At 38.8% G+C, this 15,085-nt stretch overlaps 2 protein-coding genes across 5 annotated transcripts; one reads left to right on the plus strand and one right to left on the minus strand.

The window, feature by feature from the left end:
* Positions 1–2,168: 2,168 nt before the first annotated feature.
* Positions 2,169–9,306, plus strand: LOC109062175 (sodium/bile acid cotransporter-like). 4 transcript variants are annotated; one of them, XM_042746157.1, is made up of 7 exons: positions 2,170–2,582; positions 2,717–3,143; positions 3,509–3,713; positions 7,426–7,608; positions 7,749–7,773; positions 7,882–7,948; positions 8,784–9,306. In XM_042746157.1, the coding sequence occupies exons 2-7, from the start codon at positions 2,755–2,757 to the stop codon at positions 8,818–8,820; spliced, it is 906 nt and encodes a 301-aa protein (XP_042602091.1). In that variant the 5' UTR covers positions 2,170–2,582; positions 2,717–2,754; the 3' UTR covers positions 8,821–9,306. The 4 variants fall into 4 exon arrangements, with proteins under 4 accessions (XP_042602092.1, XP_042602091.1, XP_042602090.1 ...); XM_042746156.1 differs by having other exon boundaries at positions 2,171–2,582; positions 7,426–7,604; XM_042746155.1 differs by having other exon boundaries at positions 2,183–2,582; positions 7,426–7,604; positions 7,749–7,948.
* Positions 9,307–9,383: 77 nt separating this feature from the next.
* Positions 9,384–15,063, minus strand: LOC109062225 (serine/arginine-rich splicing factor 5-like). Its single transcript, XM_042746159.1, has 8 exons — positions 14,904–15,063; positions 14,542–14,671; positions 14,059–14,129; positions 13,740–13,847; positions 13,202–13,271; positions 11,723–11,796; positions 11,507–11,614; positions 9,384–10,723 (listed from the first exon to the last, which is right to left on the minus strand). The coding sequence occupies exons 2-8, from the start codon at positions 14,665–14,667 to the stop codon at positions 10,474–10,476; spliced, it is 807 nt and encodes a 268-aa protein (XP_042602093.1). The 5' UTR covers positions 14,668–14,671; positions 14,904–15,063; the 3' UTR covers positions 9,384–10,473.
* Between the last annotated feature and the right edge of the window lie 22 nt (positions 15,064–15,085).

Here is a 15,085-nt window from a genome sequence, read left to right on the forward strand (position 1 = left end):
AGCTTTACTATTTGTCTCACTAGACCATTTTATTACAGCCTTAATATTTAATTCCTGAACTCTTTCCTCATTTATCCTATCATATTGCTTCTTTTCCTGTTCGTATTTACTACATTCAATAATTGCGTGAGATGTCTCCTCAACCTGACATTTTTCGCATAAACCATTTGGGTGTTTTCCTACTAGTTCGAGTGTGGTTAAAATTGGAATGCCCTAAACCTATTCTGTTGTAGATAAACTCGTATTTCCTTGCTTCACCTATAGCCTAGTCTATAATACTTTTTGATTTATGTTAATTAAACTGTAAAGAAATCTACCCCTTTTTTCATTGTTCCATTTTACTTGCCATTCTTCTATTGCTTTATTTCAGATTAATACCTTGATTTCTGATTTACTTAATGGAATTTATTTGTCTGTTATCTCTCTATGTAAAACTTGTTTTGCTAATTTGTCCTCATTTGCTTTCACTCCTATATATGTGCTGTAACTCATTCACTGAATTATTCTGACTTGTAGGCCTACTTGCAATATTTTAAAGAGAAAATCTTGGTACATTTGAAAGATCTGAAGATCTTTAGAACTGATACATAGTCAGAACAGATTAAATATTTCCAGGTTTGTATTCCTCACTTCAATGCCTGGAGTATCGCCATCATTTCTAGTCTATAGACTGCCAAATTATTTGTTTGCTTTACTCTAATAACTTTCTATTCTTGAACTAAAAAAGCAGCCCCAGTTGTCTAATGCTCAGTCTTTTGAACCATCTGTAAATACTTGTATATAATATATTGTAAAAAAAAAAAAAAAAAAAAAAAATTGGAATATTTAAATTTGAGTTTCATTAAATGACCATCCCTACAGTATAAATTCCGGGTATCTCTTGTTCTTTGAAACCACAATAATGGGGAAGACGACTGACTTGGCAATGGTCCAGAAGACAATCATTGACACCCTCAGCCTCCACAAAGATGCTAAGTCACAGAAGGTGATTACTGAAAGGGGTGGCTGTTCACAGAGTGCTGTATCAAAGCATATTAAATGCAAAGTTGACTGGAAGGAAGAAATTGGGTAGGAAAAATTGCACAAGCAACAGGGATGACCACAAGCTTGAGAATACTGTCAAGCAAAGACGATTCAAACACTTGGGAGAGCTTCACAAGGAGTGGACTGAAGCTAAAGTCAGTGCATCAAGAGTCACCATGCTCAGCCATCTTCAGGAAAAGGGCTACCAAGCCACTTCTGAAGCAGAAACAATGTCAGAAGCATCTTACCTGGGCTAAGGATAAAAAGAATTGGACTGTTGCTCAGTGGTCCAAAGTCCTCTTTTCAGATATTGCATTTCATTTGGAAATCAAGGTCTGGAGGAAGACTGGAGAGGCACAGAATCCAAGCTGCTTGAACTCCAGTGTGAAGTTTCCAAAGTCAGTGATGATTTGGGGTGCCATGACGTCTGCTGGTGTTGGTCCATTGTGTTTTATCAAGTCCAAAGTCAATGCAGCCATCTACCAGGAGATTTTAGAACACTTTATGCTTCCATCTGCTGACAAGATTTATGATTTCCTTTTCCAGCAGGACTTTAGCACCTACCCACTGTGCCAAAACCACTTCCAAGTGGTTTGCTGAGCATGATATTACTGTCCTTGATTGGCCAGCCAACATGCCTGACCTGAACCCCATATTGAATCTATGGGATATTTTCAAGAGAAAGATGAGAAACAGTCTATCCAACAGTACAAACAAGCTGAAGGCCCAATAGTGTTTCAGCAGTGCCACAGGCTGATAGCTTCATGCCACACCTCACTGATACTGATTTGTGCTAAAGGAGCCCCAACCAAGTATTGAGTGCATAAATGAACATACTTTAAAGAACACAAACTTCTCTGTTTTGCAAATCCTGTTTTTGATTGATCTTAGGAAATATTCTTATATTTTGAGATACTGGATTTTTGACTTTCATGAGCTGTAAGCTCTAATCAAAAAAAAAAAAAAAAAAAATTTAAATGTTGTAATGAATCTAGAATATATGAAAGTTTCACTTTTTGAAATTTTATAAAAATATTATAATAGGCTAAATATATAACATAATATATGTAAGATAATATATTAAAAAACTATTTGACTAATTACTTCGTGTAGAAGAACAAATATATGTGTTGACGTATGAAAATTGGCAAAAAAAAAACTTAAAATTTAAAATGATCTTGTTTTGTTTGTAACAGCTGTGTGAGAAAAGGCTGAAACTAAATTCTATATATATGCATGTTTGGTCATAACTGTTATGTTCCTACTAGTGTACATTGTTTTGAGGTGTGTACAACTCTCTATATTCAGAAATAACTAAATTGTAATATTAAATGTAAGTTATACATTAAAAATGAAGTTATAAATAGCTCAGCCCTTAAAGGGTTAACAAGTGATTGAAAAAAAAAAAAAAGAAGAAAAAAAAAAAGGCACCAGTTTAGAGGACACATAGGAAACCACTATTTTTCTCTAACTGGCTCACTCTGCTCCTGGCTCACTTTTCTCTAACTGGCTTTCCAAGAAGACCCCACACAGTCACTGAAGAACTGCATGAATCAAAGGTAAGCTTGAGATTTATCTTTCTACAAAAACAAACTTAAAAAAAACTTTGCAAAACATAACCATTTGTTGTAATTGTTTATTGGACTACATGTACTACATGACACTTTAACTTTCTCTCACTTCTCTCTTACAGTTTATGAAAACATTTAAAATACATCACCATCTTCAAAAATGGTGGTCACTGTAAATGTAACCATCAAATCCAACTTTTCAAGCTTTGAAAGTGATGTAAACATCACCATCTCAAAATACTCTGCATTCAATGAGAATGCAGACAAGGTTATCCGCTGGGCATCAGTTGTTATTCTTTTTATCACCATGGTGTCTCTTGGATGCACAATGGAAATCTCAAAGATCAAGAATTATCTCATCAAACCCAAAGGGGTGGCAATTGCAGTTGGGGCTCAATACGGTATAATGCCCCTCACAGCCTTCTGCTTTGCGAAGTTGTTTCAGTTGAGTCCTATGGAGAGCTTATCTGCATTAATTTGTGGGTGCTGTCCGGGAGGAAACCTCTCCAACATCTTTGCTCTCGCCCTCGAGGGAGACATGAACCTCAGGTAATTCTTGAGAAAATAAGTACTGTCCAGTAGTAGACTATGGAGAAAATGACGAGCTTCACCTTACTGCAACAATAATATGCTAGAAAGTTTAGCAATATTTGTAGCCATATTTCACCCAGTGCAGGGTTGTACTGGATTGTATTTAACCCAGCATTTTTTAGAGAGTGTGTGTGTGTATACATATATATATATATATACATAGTTATATATATATATATAGTTAGTTAGTTTGTCACATTAATACATAGAGTTATGAGTTAAATATCCAAGTTTGTCCAGTGCCTTATTGTCATGTTACACAGGGCATCATATAGTTGCACAAAGTATCTCCTTATTTTTAATTTGATCTATTTTTCTCTCAGTATTGTGATGACCGCGTGTTCCACGGCACTGGGATTGGGTATGATGCCCCTCCTGCTCTATCTGTACAGCCAGGGTATCTCAAACCTGGCAGAATATGTTCCTTTCACTAATATCACTATTGCCATGATTATGAACCTGGTGCCCTGCGGTATTGGGATCCTGATCAACTACCGAGTGCCCCAGTATTCTAAGATCATCACCCAGGTGTGTGCTAATTCATGTACAGAGTGCGCTACTGCTTTTATTCAACAGTTCAATAAACAGGAGGTAACACTGAATAAAAGTGAGGCCACCTTTACCCTTTTCCTGCAAAATATTGCATGCAAATCCAGTCATTTCTGTGTAATTGATAGTTTTGTTTTCAGGGCAAACAAGTGTCAACGTTTGCTTGTGTTGTAGTTAAGAGAAACCTGCTTGGTTGGAAGAGAGTTCGATGTGAGCGGTCCTTCATACACCACCTGTCAGGATAAATGATGAGAGGTTCAATCGCAAATGCAGATAATACAGTTTATTAGGCAGACAGGAGTAAACACAGAAGTCTGGTGGAAGGAATCGTGGATGCAAGAAATGGTCAGTTCCTCAGTAGCTTAGCGCTGCATGGGGTGAAAGTAATCCAACTCCAAATATGAAAGAGATGGAGTCCAACTAGTCCAGGAGTCCACAGCAAACAGGTAGGTGACAACTGCAAGGCACGGAAGAACAACAGGACATCCAGAAAACTGCACGAGACAGAAACACACACGAGTAACCAAACGATCTGACAAAGACAAGACAAACCCGGGGAGCTTAAGTAGGAGCACTGACAAGCCACAGCTGAAGCTGATAACTCAGTGGCAGTACACAAAATGACCAGAAGAGGCCAGTGAATACTGTGAACTGTGACATTACCCCTTTCCCTAGGCGCGCCTCCTGGCACTAAATGGAGAACTTACCTGCCAACTGTAATCATCGATAAGGGAGTGACCCAGTATGTCCATAGCAGGAACCTGGCAATGAATTGTGTGCGTACTCCACCCAAGAGAGCTGTTGGCTCCAAAAGGACGGGTTCTGAGACACCAAACATCCTAACACCCATTCCAAATCCTAACTGGCCTGCTCCGTTTGACCATTGCTCTGCAGATGAAAACCAGAGGAAAGACTGACACTCGCCCCCAGTAACCGACAAAACTTTCCAAAATTTAGAAACAAACTGGGGTCCCCTGTCAGAGACCACGTCCTTCAGGAGGCCATGAATGCAAAAGATGTGATCAATGACAGTAACCGCCGTCTCCCTGGCTGATGGAAATTTGGGCAAGGGAATGAAATGAGCCGCCTTCAAGAACCGGTCCACCATTGTCAAAACAACCATGTACCCCTGAGACGGAGGTAATCCGGAGACTAAATCTAATGCGATGTGGGACCAGGGTCTCGAAGGAACTGACAGTGGTTGGAAGACACCGTCCGGAGGTCGATTGCAAGTCTTACAACTTGCACAAACAGAACAAGCCAAGACAAAATCCCGAATATCACGAACCATGGAGTGCCACCAGAACCATTGTTTAACCACCAAGATGGTACGATTAACCCCCTGCATGGCAAGTGACCTTAGAAGTGTGACCCCAACGGATGACGTCAGCCCGTAACCCCTAAAATAAACGACCTGGTGGGAACCCGGATGGAGGCGTTACTCCTTGTAAAGCATTGCAGACCTTAGGCTACGTTCACACTGCAGGGCTTAATGCTCAATTCCGATTTTTTGAAAAAATTCGATTGTTTTTGCAAGGCCGTTCACATTTTCAATTAAATGCGACCTTTTTTGATCTCCTGTGTGAACGTGAAATGACCCAGAAGTGACCCGCATGTGCAGAAGAGTACTCAACGGCCCACGACGTCACTCGTTGTTTGCGGAAGTAGCTAACGTTAAACATGGATGTCAACAACAGTGTAGGCAACAGCAAAGCTCTTTTTGCAATATTAAAGTTATTTTCCCAACGGAGCCAGCACAATTACAATCTTCTCGTTTTAAGAAGAAAATTAAAAAGAAGGAGGAGAGCAAGGTTTTTGGCCATGGCGTTTTGTGGAGCAGTGTTAGCAACGTCGGTACAGAGAAACGTGTGGGTGCAGAGTCGCAGCCAGGAGTGTTGGGATACTGATGTTAGTGGCTTCTATCTTCTCGTTCCCGCCTACTTCAACGCAGAATTATGATGTTTGTAGCGTATCAATGACGTACGGGTCGGATACATGTGGCCTGGCCGTTCAGACGGAGGTCGCATTTCAAAAGATCGGATACGTATCGGATTCAGGACCACATACCCAAGTGGCCTGGGTCACATTTGAAAAGAACGGATCTGTGTCGTTCAGACTGTCATGAAAAGATCAGATACAGGTCGCATAGAGGCAAAAAAATCGGAATTGGGTCGTTTCAGCCTGCAGTGTGAACGTAACCTTAGACTCACTCTCCCAAGTTACCATAGAGAAAAACAGTCTCTCCGGTGCAATGCACGCAGGATCGGTCTGGCGTTCAGAGTGGTCAAAGATGGAAAAATCAAAACAGGCAAAAAAAAAAAGAGCCCACCGAGCTTGCCTAGAGTTGAGATGTTTAGCAGACCTGATATATTCAAGGTTTGTGTGAAAAACACATTTCTCCACCTTGACAAAAAGCCCATTCTCTAGCAGCCTAAGAAGCACTCGTCTGAACGTGCTGCATGTGTTCCTGGAGAGAAGAAAATATCAATATGTCATCCAGGTAAACATATATGAACTGATCTACCATGTCTCTCAGCACATCATTGACCAATGCCTGGAAAACCGCCAGTGAGTTGGACAAGCCGAACGGCAATGATCCTTCTCCCGGGACAGCCAAGCTCTGCCCACCTGCATGGGCTCAGGATTGAACTTCGGGCTGACCGCATCACTAGAAAAAGGAACAGAAACATCAGTAGTAGGAGGAATGAACCAACGTGAAACTTGTCAATCACGCTGCAACAAGCATTTGTCCACTCTGATAGCCAGAGCTATGAGACCATCCAGGTCTGTAGGTAGTTCCAACAATAATATTTCCTTCTTGATATGATCAGCTAGCCCATGCAGTTCCCCAGTAGCGTAGAGCTGCATGGGATGAAAGTAATCCAACTTCAAATATGAAAGAGCTGGAGTCCGACTAGTCCAGGAGTCCACAGCAAACAGGTAGGTGACAACTGCAAGGCACGGAAGAACAACAGGACATCCAGAAAACTGCACGAGACAGAAACACACACATGAGTAACCAAACGATCTGACAAAGTCCAGACCCAAAAGCATTGCTAGCTAACTATGGTCACAAGTTCCGTTGATCTCTATTGGTAACAAAGGAATTTGTGACCATAGTTGCTTTTGGGAAATGCACCTCAGCATGGTAGTGGTGTTTATTTCCTGAATGAATCAGCGTTTTTGAAGAATCAGTTGAGTAAATGATTAAATTACACATTCATAAAGACAGCTACTTGTTTTGTTTCTGAATTCATTTTTGAATTAATCGTTTGAACAAAGTATTTATGATCCACTCATAAACACACTGTTTTGTAGCCATACTGGTGAGTCAGTGTAAAGTACAGAAAAAGTCAATGAAAAAATCCTCACCACAAACAGATCTGGAACTCAAAAACACAGGCTCACACAGAATAACCGTAATTACGAGACTCCGACTTATAGTTTACAAAGAATTTATGCCCTCACAGAACTCTTAATCACAATTTGTAAAGTGGGAATTTTTTTCTCTGGTAATTATGGTAATTCTGCCATGTAGTGAACACACTATTGTATCAAAAATCTGGAACGCTGTTTGACCAAGCAAACTGTTGTATTGTAAAGTATAAATCCTATGGCTACATGCCATAGACAAATTATAAACAATTACTGTATAAGCATGTTCTGCATTTATTTTCTTGTTGGTTTGTAGGTTGGGTTGGTGCTTCTGCTGATCTCATGTGTTGTCATTGGTGTTCTTGCTGGTGTATCTGATGGAGGAAAAATTTTCAAAGTGCTATCCCATCAAATTATAGTCACAGCTGCATTGATGCCACTGACTGGATTCATATGTGGATATATATTGTCCACTCTGTTCAGCATGAATGCTCCGTATGTATGTCCACCATATGGAATTGAAATGTTTCTAGCTGAGATCCAAATACATTATCAAGATAATCAGCCAGATTGATTTATTTTTCAGTCACAGTGCAGTTTTCATAAGTATCATGTTCACATTTGTCCTTTGTTCCTCAGTTGCAGACGGACTGTTTCTATGGAGGTGGGTTGTCAGAACATTCAGCTGTGTACCACAATCCTGAAGGTGGCCTTCCCTGCTGAGCTCATTGGTCAGCTGTATTTCTTCCCTGTCATTTATATTGTGTTCCAGATAGTCGAGGCACTTATCCTCATAGTCCTATTCAGATGCCATCAGAGACTGAGACCATCCTTAAAAGGTAAATCAACTGTATAAACTTATGTTATGCAATGCTAAAAATTTACTTGCCCTCAGGCCATCCAAGATGTAGATGTTTTTTTTATTTCTGCATTTGAACAGATTTGGATAAATTTAGCATTACATCACTTGCTCACTATTGGATTCTCTGCAGTGAATGGGTGCCGTCAGAATAAGAGTCCAGCTGATAAAACATCTCAATAATCAAAAAGTAATCAACACAACTCTAATCCGTCAATCAATTTCTTGTAAATATGAAAAGCTATGCATTTGTAAAAAAAAAAAGAAAAAAGAAAAAACAACTTTAAATCCACTAACATATTCGTGTAGAACTATTTTGGCCTGTTTTCACTTGAAGGCAGTGGTTCATCTGTATGCATTTCTGGAGAAAGCAATTTTTATGGATGGAGGACTTGTATTTTAGCTGGAAGCAACAATTTAAATGAAAAAAAAACATTTGATCACAAATACACACCTTTTTGCTTCACAAGACGTTAACTGATGGACTACAGTTGTGTGGATTACTTCTTTCTGATGGCACCCATTCACTCATTGGTGAGCAAGTGATGTAATGATAAATTTCTCTAAATATGTTCTCATGATTAAACAAAGTCATCTACATCTTGAATGGTCTGAGAATGAGTACATTTCAGGAAACTATTACTTCAACAGGTGAACTATTACTTTAATATTTGTAAAATTCTACTTAACCTAACAACCGAAATAAGTATTTAATTGCTATTTTTTTTTAAATAAATTAAAAATAAAATAAAATACTGTATTATTAGTCTGTAGTCTGTCTTTAAATTCTAAAAATAACTTCTCTTTTTACACAGAAACAGAAGAGTACACAGCAGTGGAAAGAGCAGCTGAAGAAACCAATGGGCCCTCTTACAGTGACATCTGAGGACCCCCGTAGTGCTTATGAAGCTCAAAATGGACTCAAGGAATTTAGGGCCAAAGTACCATGCATGCTGGGGCCAGGGGGAATGATAAACAATATGAAGGAACAACTACATGTTTTGTTGTTCCTCCTTAAAAACATGTGCATAATGCCAAACAGTTTTAGTTCAGAGTATGTTAAAAATAGTTAACTTTACTGTACAAATGTATTAGAATAAAGGTATTTTTACAATTGAAAACATATTTTTATGGCTTAAACACATTGAATAGTTAAAAAAAAGAACACTTTCAGTTTCAAAAATATTGCACCTGTTTTAAGACTACTGAAAAGCAGTTACTTTTGTACTGTTGTGTAACCTCATATTAGACAATGCATTAATAAACCACTTACTGTCTTATTTTGAACACTGACTTATTATTTGAGCAATGTATGTAAAATGCTATTTGATTGTACATTTTGTTTAAGGTTGTACTGTGATGTCATTACCGTTTCAGATTGTGATTTTCATTTTGGAAATGACTGACCTCATTACTAACAGTTTTTCAGTAATTTATTCATTTTTAACAGTGCTACACAAACTCTGTAAATGTTCAAAAACATTTTCATGTGTAATATTTGTAACCTGGAACAGAACGGTAACACATGCATCAAAACATATCCAGACTAAAACAGATTTTTACATAAAACCGGAATACATGATGCATCAGAAATGACATTAAAATCATATCCTGAATTGTTAAATAAAAGAAACTATGCATTGCAAAAAAAGCATAATTTACTCCTACAAACTAATGCAACATTGAAATGTGTATCCACAGTGAGAAATTAAATGCATATGAATAGGGTGTATATGATACGGGGTTCACAAATATGAAAAGATCTCTTTTGTCATGCAACGTGGAGGGAACTTGGGCGATTCTTTGATTATAATTCAAGCATCCACATTACAAACAATTCACACTTACTGTATATTCATGAAGTAACAAAAATATACAGTTCGCTGGCCCAAACGGCACAGGCTTTTTCATAAAACACTGAAAGACCCGCAAAGTATTAGAAACTTCCTTTTACTATATATGTAGGATATGAAATGGCTGTTCATTTTGTTTTTGCACCTCATTTTGTGTGGCAGTTCTTGCACTTGAAATTCATATTCTTATCAGCCTTTCATGAAGCACTTTTTCTGGTCTTCTTGTCATGAGTCATACTATGTATTGAATCCTAATTCAGTATTTTCAACACACATCATAGGGTCGCACTAATTGAAAACAATCACATTTACTGGCTCGTCCTTAAATATATTTATACAATTAAAGACTCAACATCAATCAAACCTCACTCTTTATATAGTGATAAAAATAACAACCACATACCCATTTTAGACATGAACTTAAAAAAACAACAACCAAAAGAGCAGTATATTCCTGATTGAATGCGATTCTCCTGTCAAATGCCTTTAAACTAGCAACCGAGCCCGTGCTGTGAAACTCCTGGCATGTAGAGAGGCTGTCTCTCCACTTACAGGACCTAAACTGATCAAAGATGGCGCAATATTGCTAACTTCATCAGCCTCTTGCAGTGTTGACCACAGACACATCTCTCAGCACACAGGGCAGCGGAGGCTAATGACGACTGTCAGCAGACGGGGAACGGGACGGTGGGGGGCGCTGTGCTGGGGGCGGCGGTGATGCTGATTCAGCACGTGGTGCTTCTTTGGGCCGCACAGGAGAAGCACTGGCCAAACGGGACCGACTTCTGGAGCGGTTATTTGATTTGGGGCTGTGGGAACGGGAGCGGCTACGAGAACGTGATGTGGAGCGCCCTCGGGAACGAGAACGGGATGAGCTGTTTGAACGAGAGCGAGTTCTGGATCTATAAGACAACAGAAAATCAAACGATCACTTAATCTTCAAAATGTTAGGGTCAGTAAGATTTTTTATAAAAATTTTAATAAAAGACAGTAAGTCTCTTGCGCTCACCGACAATGCATTTATTTGATAAAAAACAGTAAAAACTGCAATATTGTGAAATTTACAATTTAAACAATTAACAATATAAAACCATTTTAAAATAGTTTAAAATGTATTCTTGTGAAGTAAAGCTGAATTACTTTAGTCTTCAGTGTCACATGATTCTTCAGAAATCATTCTAATATGCTGATTTGCTGCTCAGGAGGCATTTCTTATTATCAGTGTTGAGACCAATTGTGCTGCATGATACATTTTTTTTAATTTTTTGAAAAGTAGAAAGTTCAAAAGAACAGAATTTGTATGTAGCATCCTTTGTAACATTGTAAATGTTTACTGTAACTTCTGATCAATTTAATGCATCCTCAGTGGAAAAAAAACATTAATTTCCCAAACTTTTTAACAGTATTTTATATGCAAATATTTGTAGTAATAACACAAGAATAGAAACATTTATGATTAATTTATATGTATTTCTTTGTATATTATACTTACGTCTATACATTTAAAGAAATAATAGAAACAATTATGATAATTCATGATATTTTATATGCATTTACTTGTATATTATATACTTATGTCTATATATTTTATACACTATTATATATTACATTTATGTCATTAATAATACATATAAAACTAATAAACGTTAAACATTAACAGACAGCTAAAAATACTAACAACTCACTTTTTCCTGGTCGCCTCAACAAGTTTGATTTTCCTTCCATTGATCTCCTTCCCAGACAACTTCTCCAGGGCATTTTTTAGATCACTATGAGAAGCAAACTCAACCACACTGTAGAAAGATGAAAATATTACACAAAACAGCAGTACAGTAGCGATCCAGATTCATGCAAAAACAGTTCAGCAGGGAGAGTAACAGGAAAGAAAATAGCCAGCTCACCCCTCATTAAGCTTTGGCCGATGGGCATCTGCAAACGTAACCTCTCCAGCTTGTCTCATGAAATCCTTCAAGTCCTACACACAGTACACCAGCATTTTGACTCAGCTAAGCAACTTGATGGTTTTTACACGTTTTATGAAGAATCAAATTAACTGAACTATCAAAGTTGGGGTCCGAGAATCTCTCAGCTCATGCTCAAGCCTGGATCGTGTTCAATATGTTCCACAGAAACATTCAAATCAGGCTGAAGAAAATTTCGGCACATGCATATCAACAGAAAGTGTAGGGTCTGTGTAGCGATTAGTAATCAACAGACAGAAAAGAAATGTGAAAACCAAGCTAACACCTTTGAATCACAATGTGTTGTGGGGGAGTGAACCTGCCACATTTCACAGTCTTATAAATCTCTATTCAAAGCTTTGTGAGGCCAACCCTGGCCTCTAAACGTGGTGTAAACACAAAGACCTCAGTGTCTCATCAGCCAAAATGGAATGAAAAGGTGGTGGCGTATCAATCAAAGATACTTTCGGCTTGCAATGCTGTAACATTCCCGGACTCCCGTACTACAAGACTAGCAGAGGAAATACATGGAGCAGCTCATAAAAAAGGGCCCCACATTTGATAAAATGTACATTTACATGGCAGATGCATTCTTACCAAAACACAAGTGTATACAGTGTAGTAGAGCACAGGGTTTGCCTCCATCGATCGTACCCTATTTGTGCCGTCCCCTCAAAGGCACTGAGCGTGAACAGCGAGGAAGAGATTACAGACTAATACCTGGGAACGTACCCATCGGGCCGGGGCCATAACCTGGAGATTTTATCCTCGGGACCACCAGAGAGCAGGGTGGGGGAGTATACCGATCGAAGCCTCTCAAATTACCGAACCCCTCGATTGACTGCGTATGCTCTGTTTCTTTTTTTCTCTCGCTCTCTTTCTGCCCCTCTCTCTCTCTCGCGTTCACTCTCTGTCTCTCTCTCTTTCAGCTCGGCACCGTCACAAACTGCGCTTTGTAGCGGCAGCCGCTGCGTCTAGAGGGAGAGGGCATCACTCACAGAGAGCTGTCATGCGATCGGCGGAGGTCAACTAGGCGTGGGGCACAATGGGAGTGGCTTAAGCAGAGAGAGGGGCCCTGTAGGGGTTAACTCCACCATTAGCGAGCTCTTCCATACGACACAACAGTCAGGCTGGCAAATAGAGGGGTGAACAATTGGTTAAAACAGAGGCAAAGTGACTTAGCCTTACCGTTTCCTCTTCTCTAGCACTAATGGAGTATTTATCATATGACCTTGAATTTGAATTTCATCTCAGAATGACAATTTTTGCCACTGATTTACATTTAATTGGACAGTTAAAGCTATTAAATTAATATAACTCTACATATTCTATGAAGGAAATCCTTATTTTCTGTCATTTGCAGTGACTGGGAATATAACTGACTCACCAAAACTTGACAAGAAATCATTGAACACTCACCTGCCAGCTGACTCTCGATGACAAATTCTCCACAATGAGGCGATTCTCTGTGCGCATTGGTGGAGGATTCCTGACAGGTCAAACACAGAGTTATTGACTTATTTCTAATGCAGGAAATAGGACTTAACTGAACCATACCTGTGCACACATTATATAATCTATTGTTTAATCTATTGTTTTGGGGTCAGCAAGATTTGAAAAAAATTCTTATGCTCGCCAAGACTGTAAAATTACAGTAAAATTTGTAATATTGTGAAATATTTATACTTAAAATATATTAGTTTTAATATATTTTAAAATGTCTTTTATTCCTGTTATGGCAAAGCTGCATTTTCAGGATCATTATCACATGATCCTTCGGAAATCATTTTAATATGATTTGGTGCTTGGTTTGTAACAATGTAAAGGTACTTACTGCCAGTTTTGATCCATTTAAAACATCCTTGCTGACTACAGCTATTAAATTCTCACCAAATAAAAAAATAAATAAATCTTACTGAACCAAACTTTTGAATATTCGACAAGGATTGACCCCTACCTCCGGCTGTCCTGGGAGCCACGAGCATACCGACCAGGAAAACGTCCTCCACTGCCACCTCGGCCTCGGCCCCCCCGCAGACGGACACGGGCATGTTCGATGGTCACCCTACAATCAAAACATCTCTCATACATGAGTCTGCGTCTGCTAAGTCTCAATTCTCTCCAAGGATTCATCTTTTCCTCTCCTGAAACATTCTTAGGGAGATTTTTCTTACCCTTGGTATTTTTGGTCTGCTCACTGAGCTAATTAAAGCTGTTTTGAAATCATTTGAATGGAAAAAAAACAATATAAAAATAGAAACTGATTAAAAATATACCTCTCATTGCAGAGCTCTTTTCCATCAAGCTCATAAACAGCATCTTCTGCATCTCTCGGATCATCAAATTCCTGCAAGAAACAGTGAAAGATTTACATGTGAATATTATATACCACAGAGGTTTAGTGACGTGTTGCCATTCTTGATCTCTAGTTTATTTTTCCTAATTACTCTTACTTAAAAGTACTTATTTAATATTCATAAAATTCAAATCTGTTAACGGCTTAGTTTACTCAAATTGCAAATTGTTCTTTTAAACATTCTATTAATCAACATTCTCTGAAAGAAGTACTTTTTCTACAAAAATTGATACTAGAAATGTTTCTTGAGCACCAAATCTTTATATTATAATGATTCCAACAGGATCCTGTGTCACTGAAGACTGAAGTAGTAGCTTTGCCACAGGAATAAATGACGGATTAAAGAATATAAAGCCATAAATATTACAATGTTGTTAAATTGTCTACAAAAGGCAAGACTTACTACAAATCCGAAGCCTCTTTTCAGGTCAATGTCCCTGATTTTTCCATAACCCTTGAAGAACCGCTCGACGTCCTTCTCTCGAGCAGACGGGTTTAATCGACCGATGAAAATACGACAACCACTCATCCTCCTTAAAACAAGAAGTTACAACAACAGTAATATAATTAACCTTCCATTCTGCAAGCGTCAAACACCTAACGTTAACTGTTACGCATTTCTGCAACAATAATGGCTCGAGGCCTCGACCCACATCCAGCGAGCGCTCATTAACTGCGAAAGCGCTGCACAAAATACAGTCGTTCAAACAATACATCGCTTATAAGCAAGTGTGAAGATGCACTGTCTCAGGTACATAACGTTACCTCTACTTGATGTTTCTCCTCTGAACGTGTCGTGTCAGTGCGAAGTGCGAACAGCCCCTCACACAAAATGGAGTCAGTGTGTAACGTTACGTAGAGTTGCGAGCGACGCTCAGCGCTGTTCTGTGATCAGTTCAGAACACCACAACCACTGTACTACTGACCGATTCACTGTGAATACTGCG

Source organism: Cyprinus carpio, chromosome B20, assembly GCF_018340385.1.
Source record: "Cyprinus carpio isolate SPL01 chromosome B20, ASM1834038v1, whole genome shotgun sequence".
Classification (NCBI taxonomy): domain Eukaryota; kingdom Metazoa; phylum Chordata; class Actinopteri; order Cypriniformes; family Cyprinidae; genus Cyprinus; species Cyprinus carpio.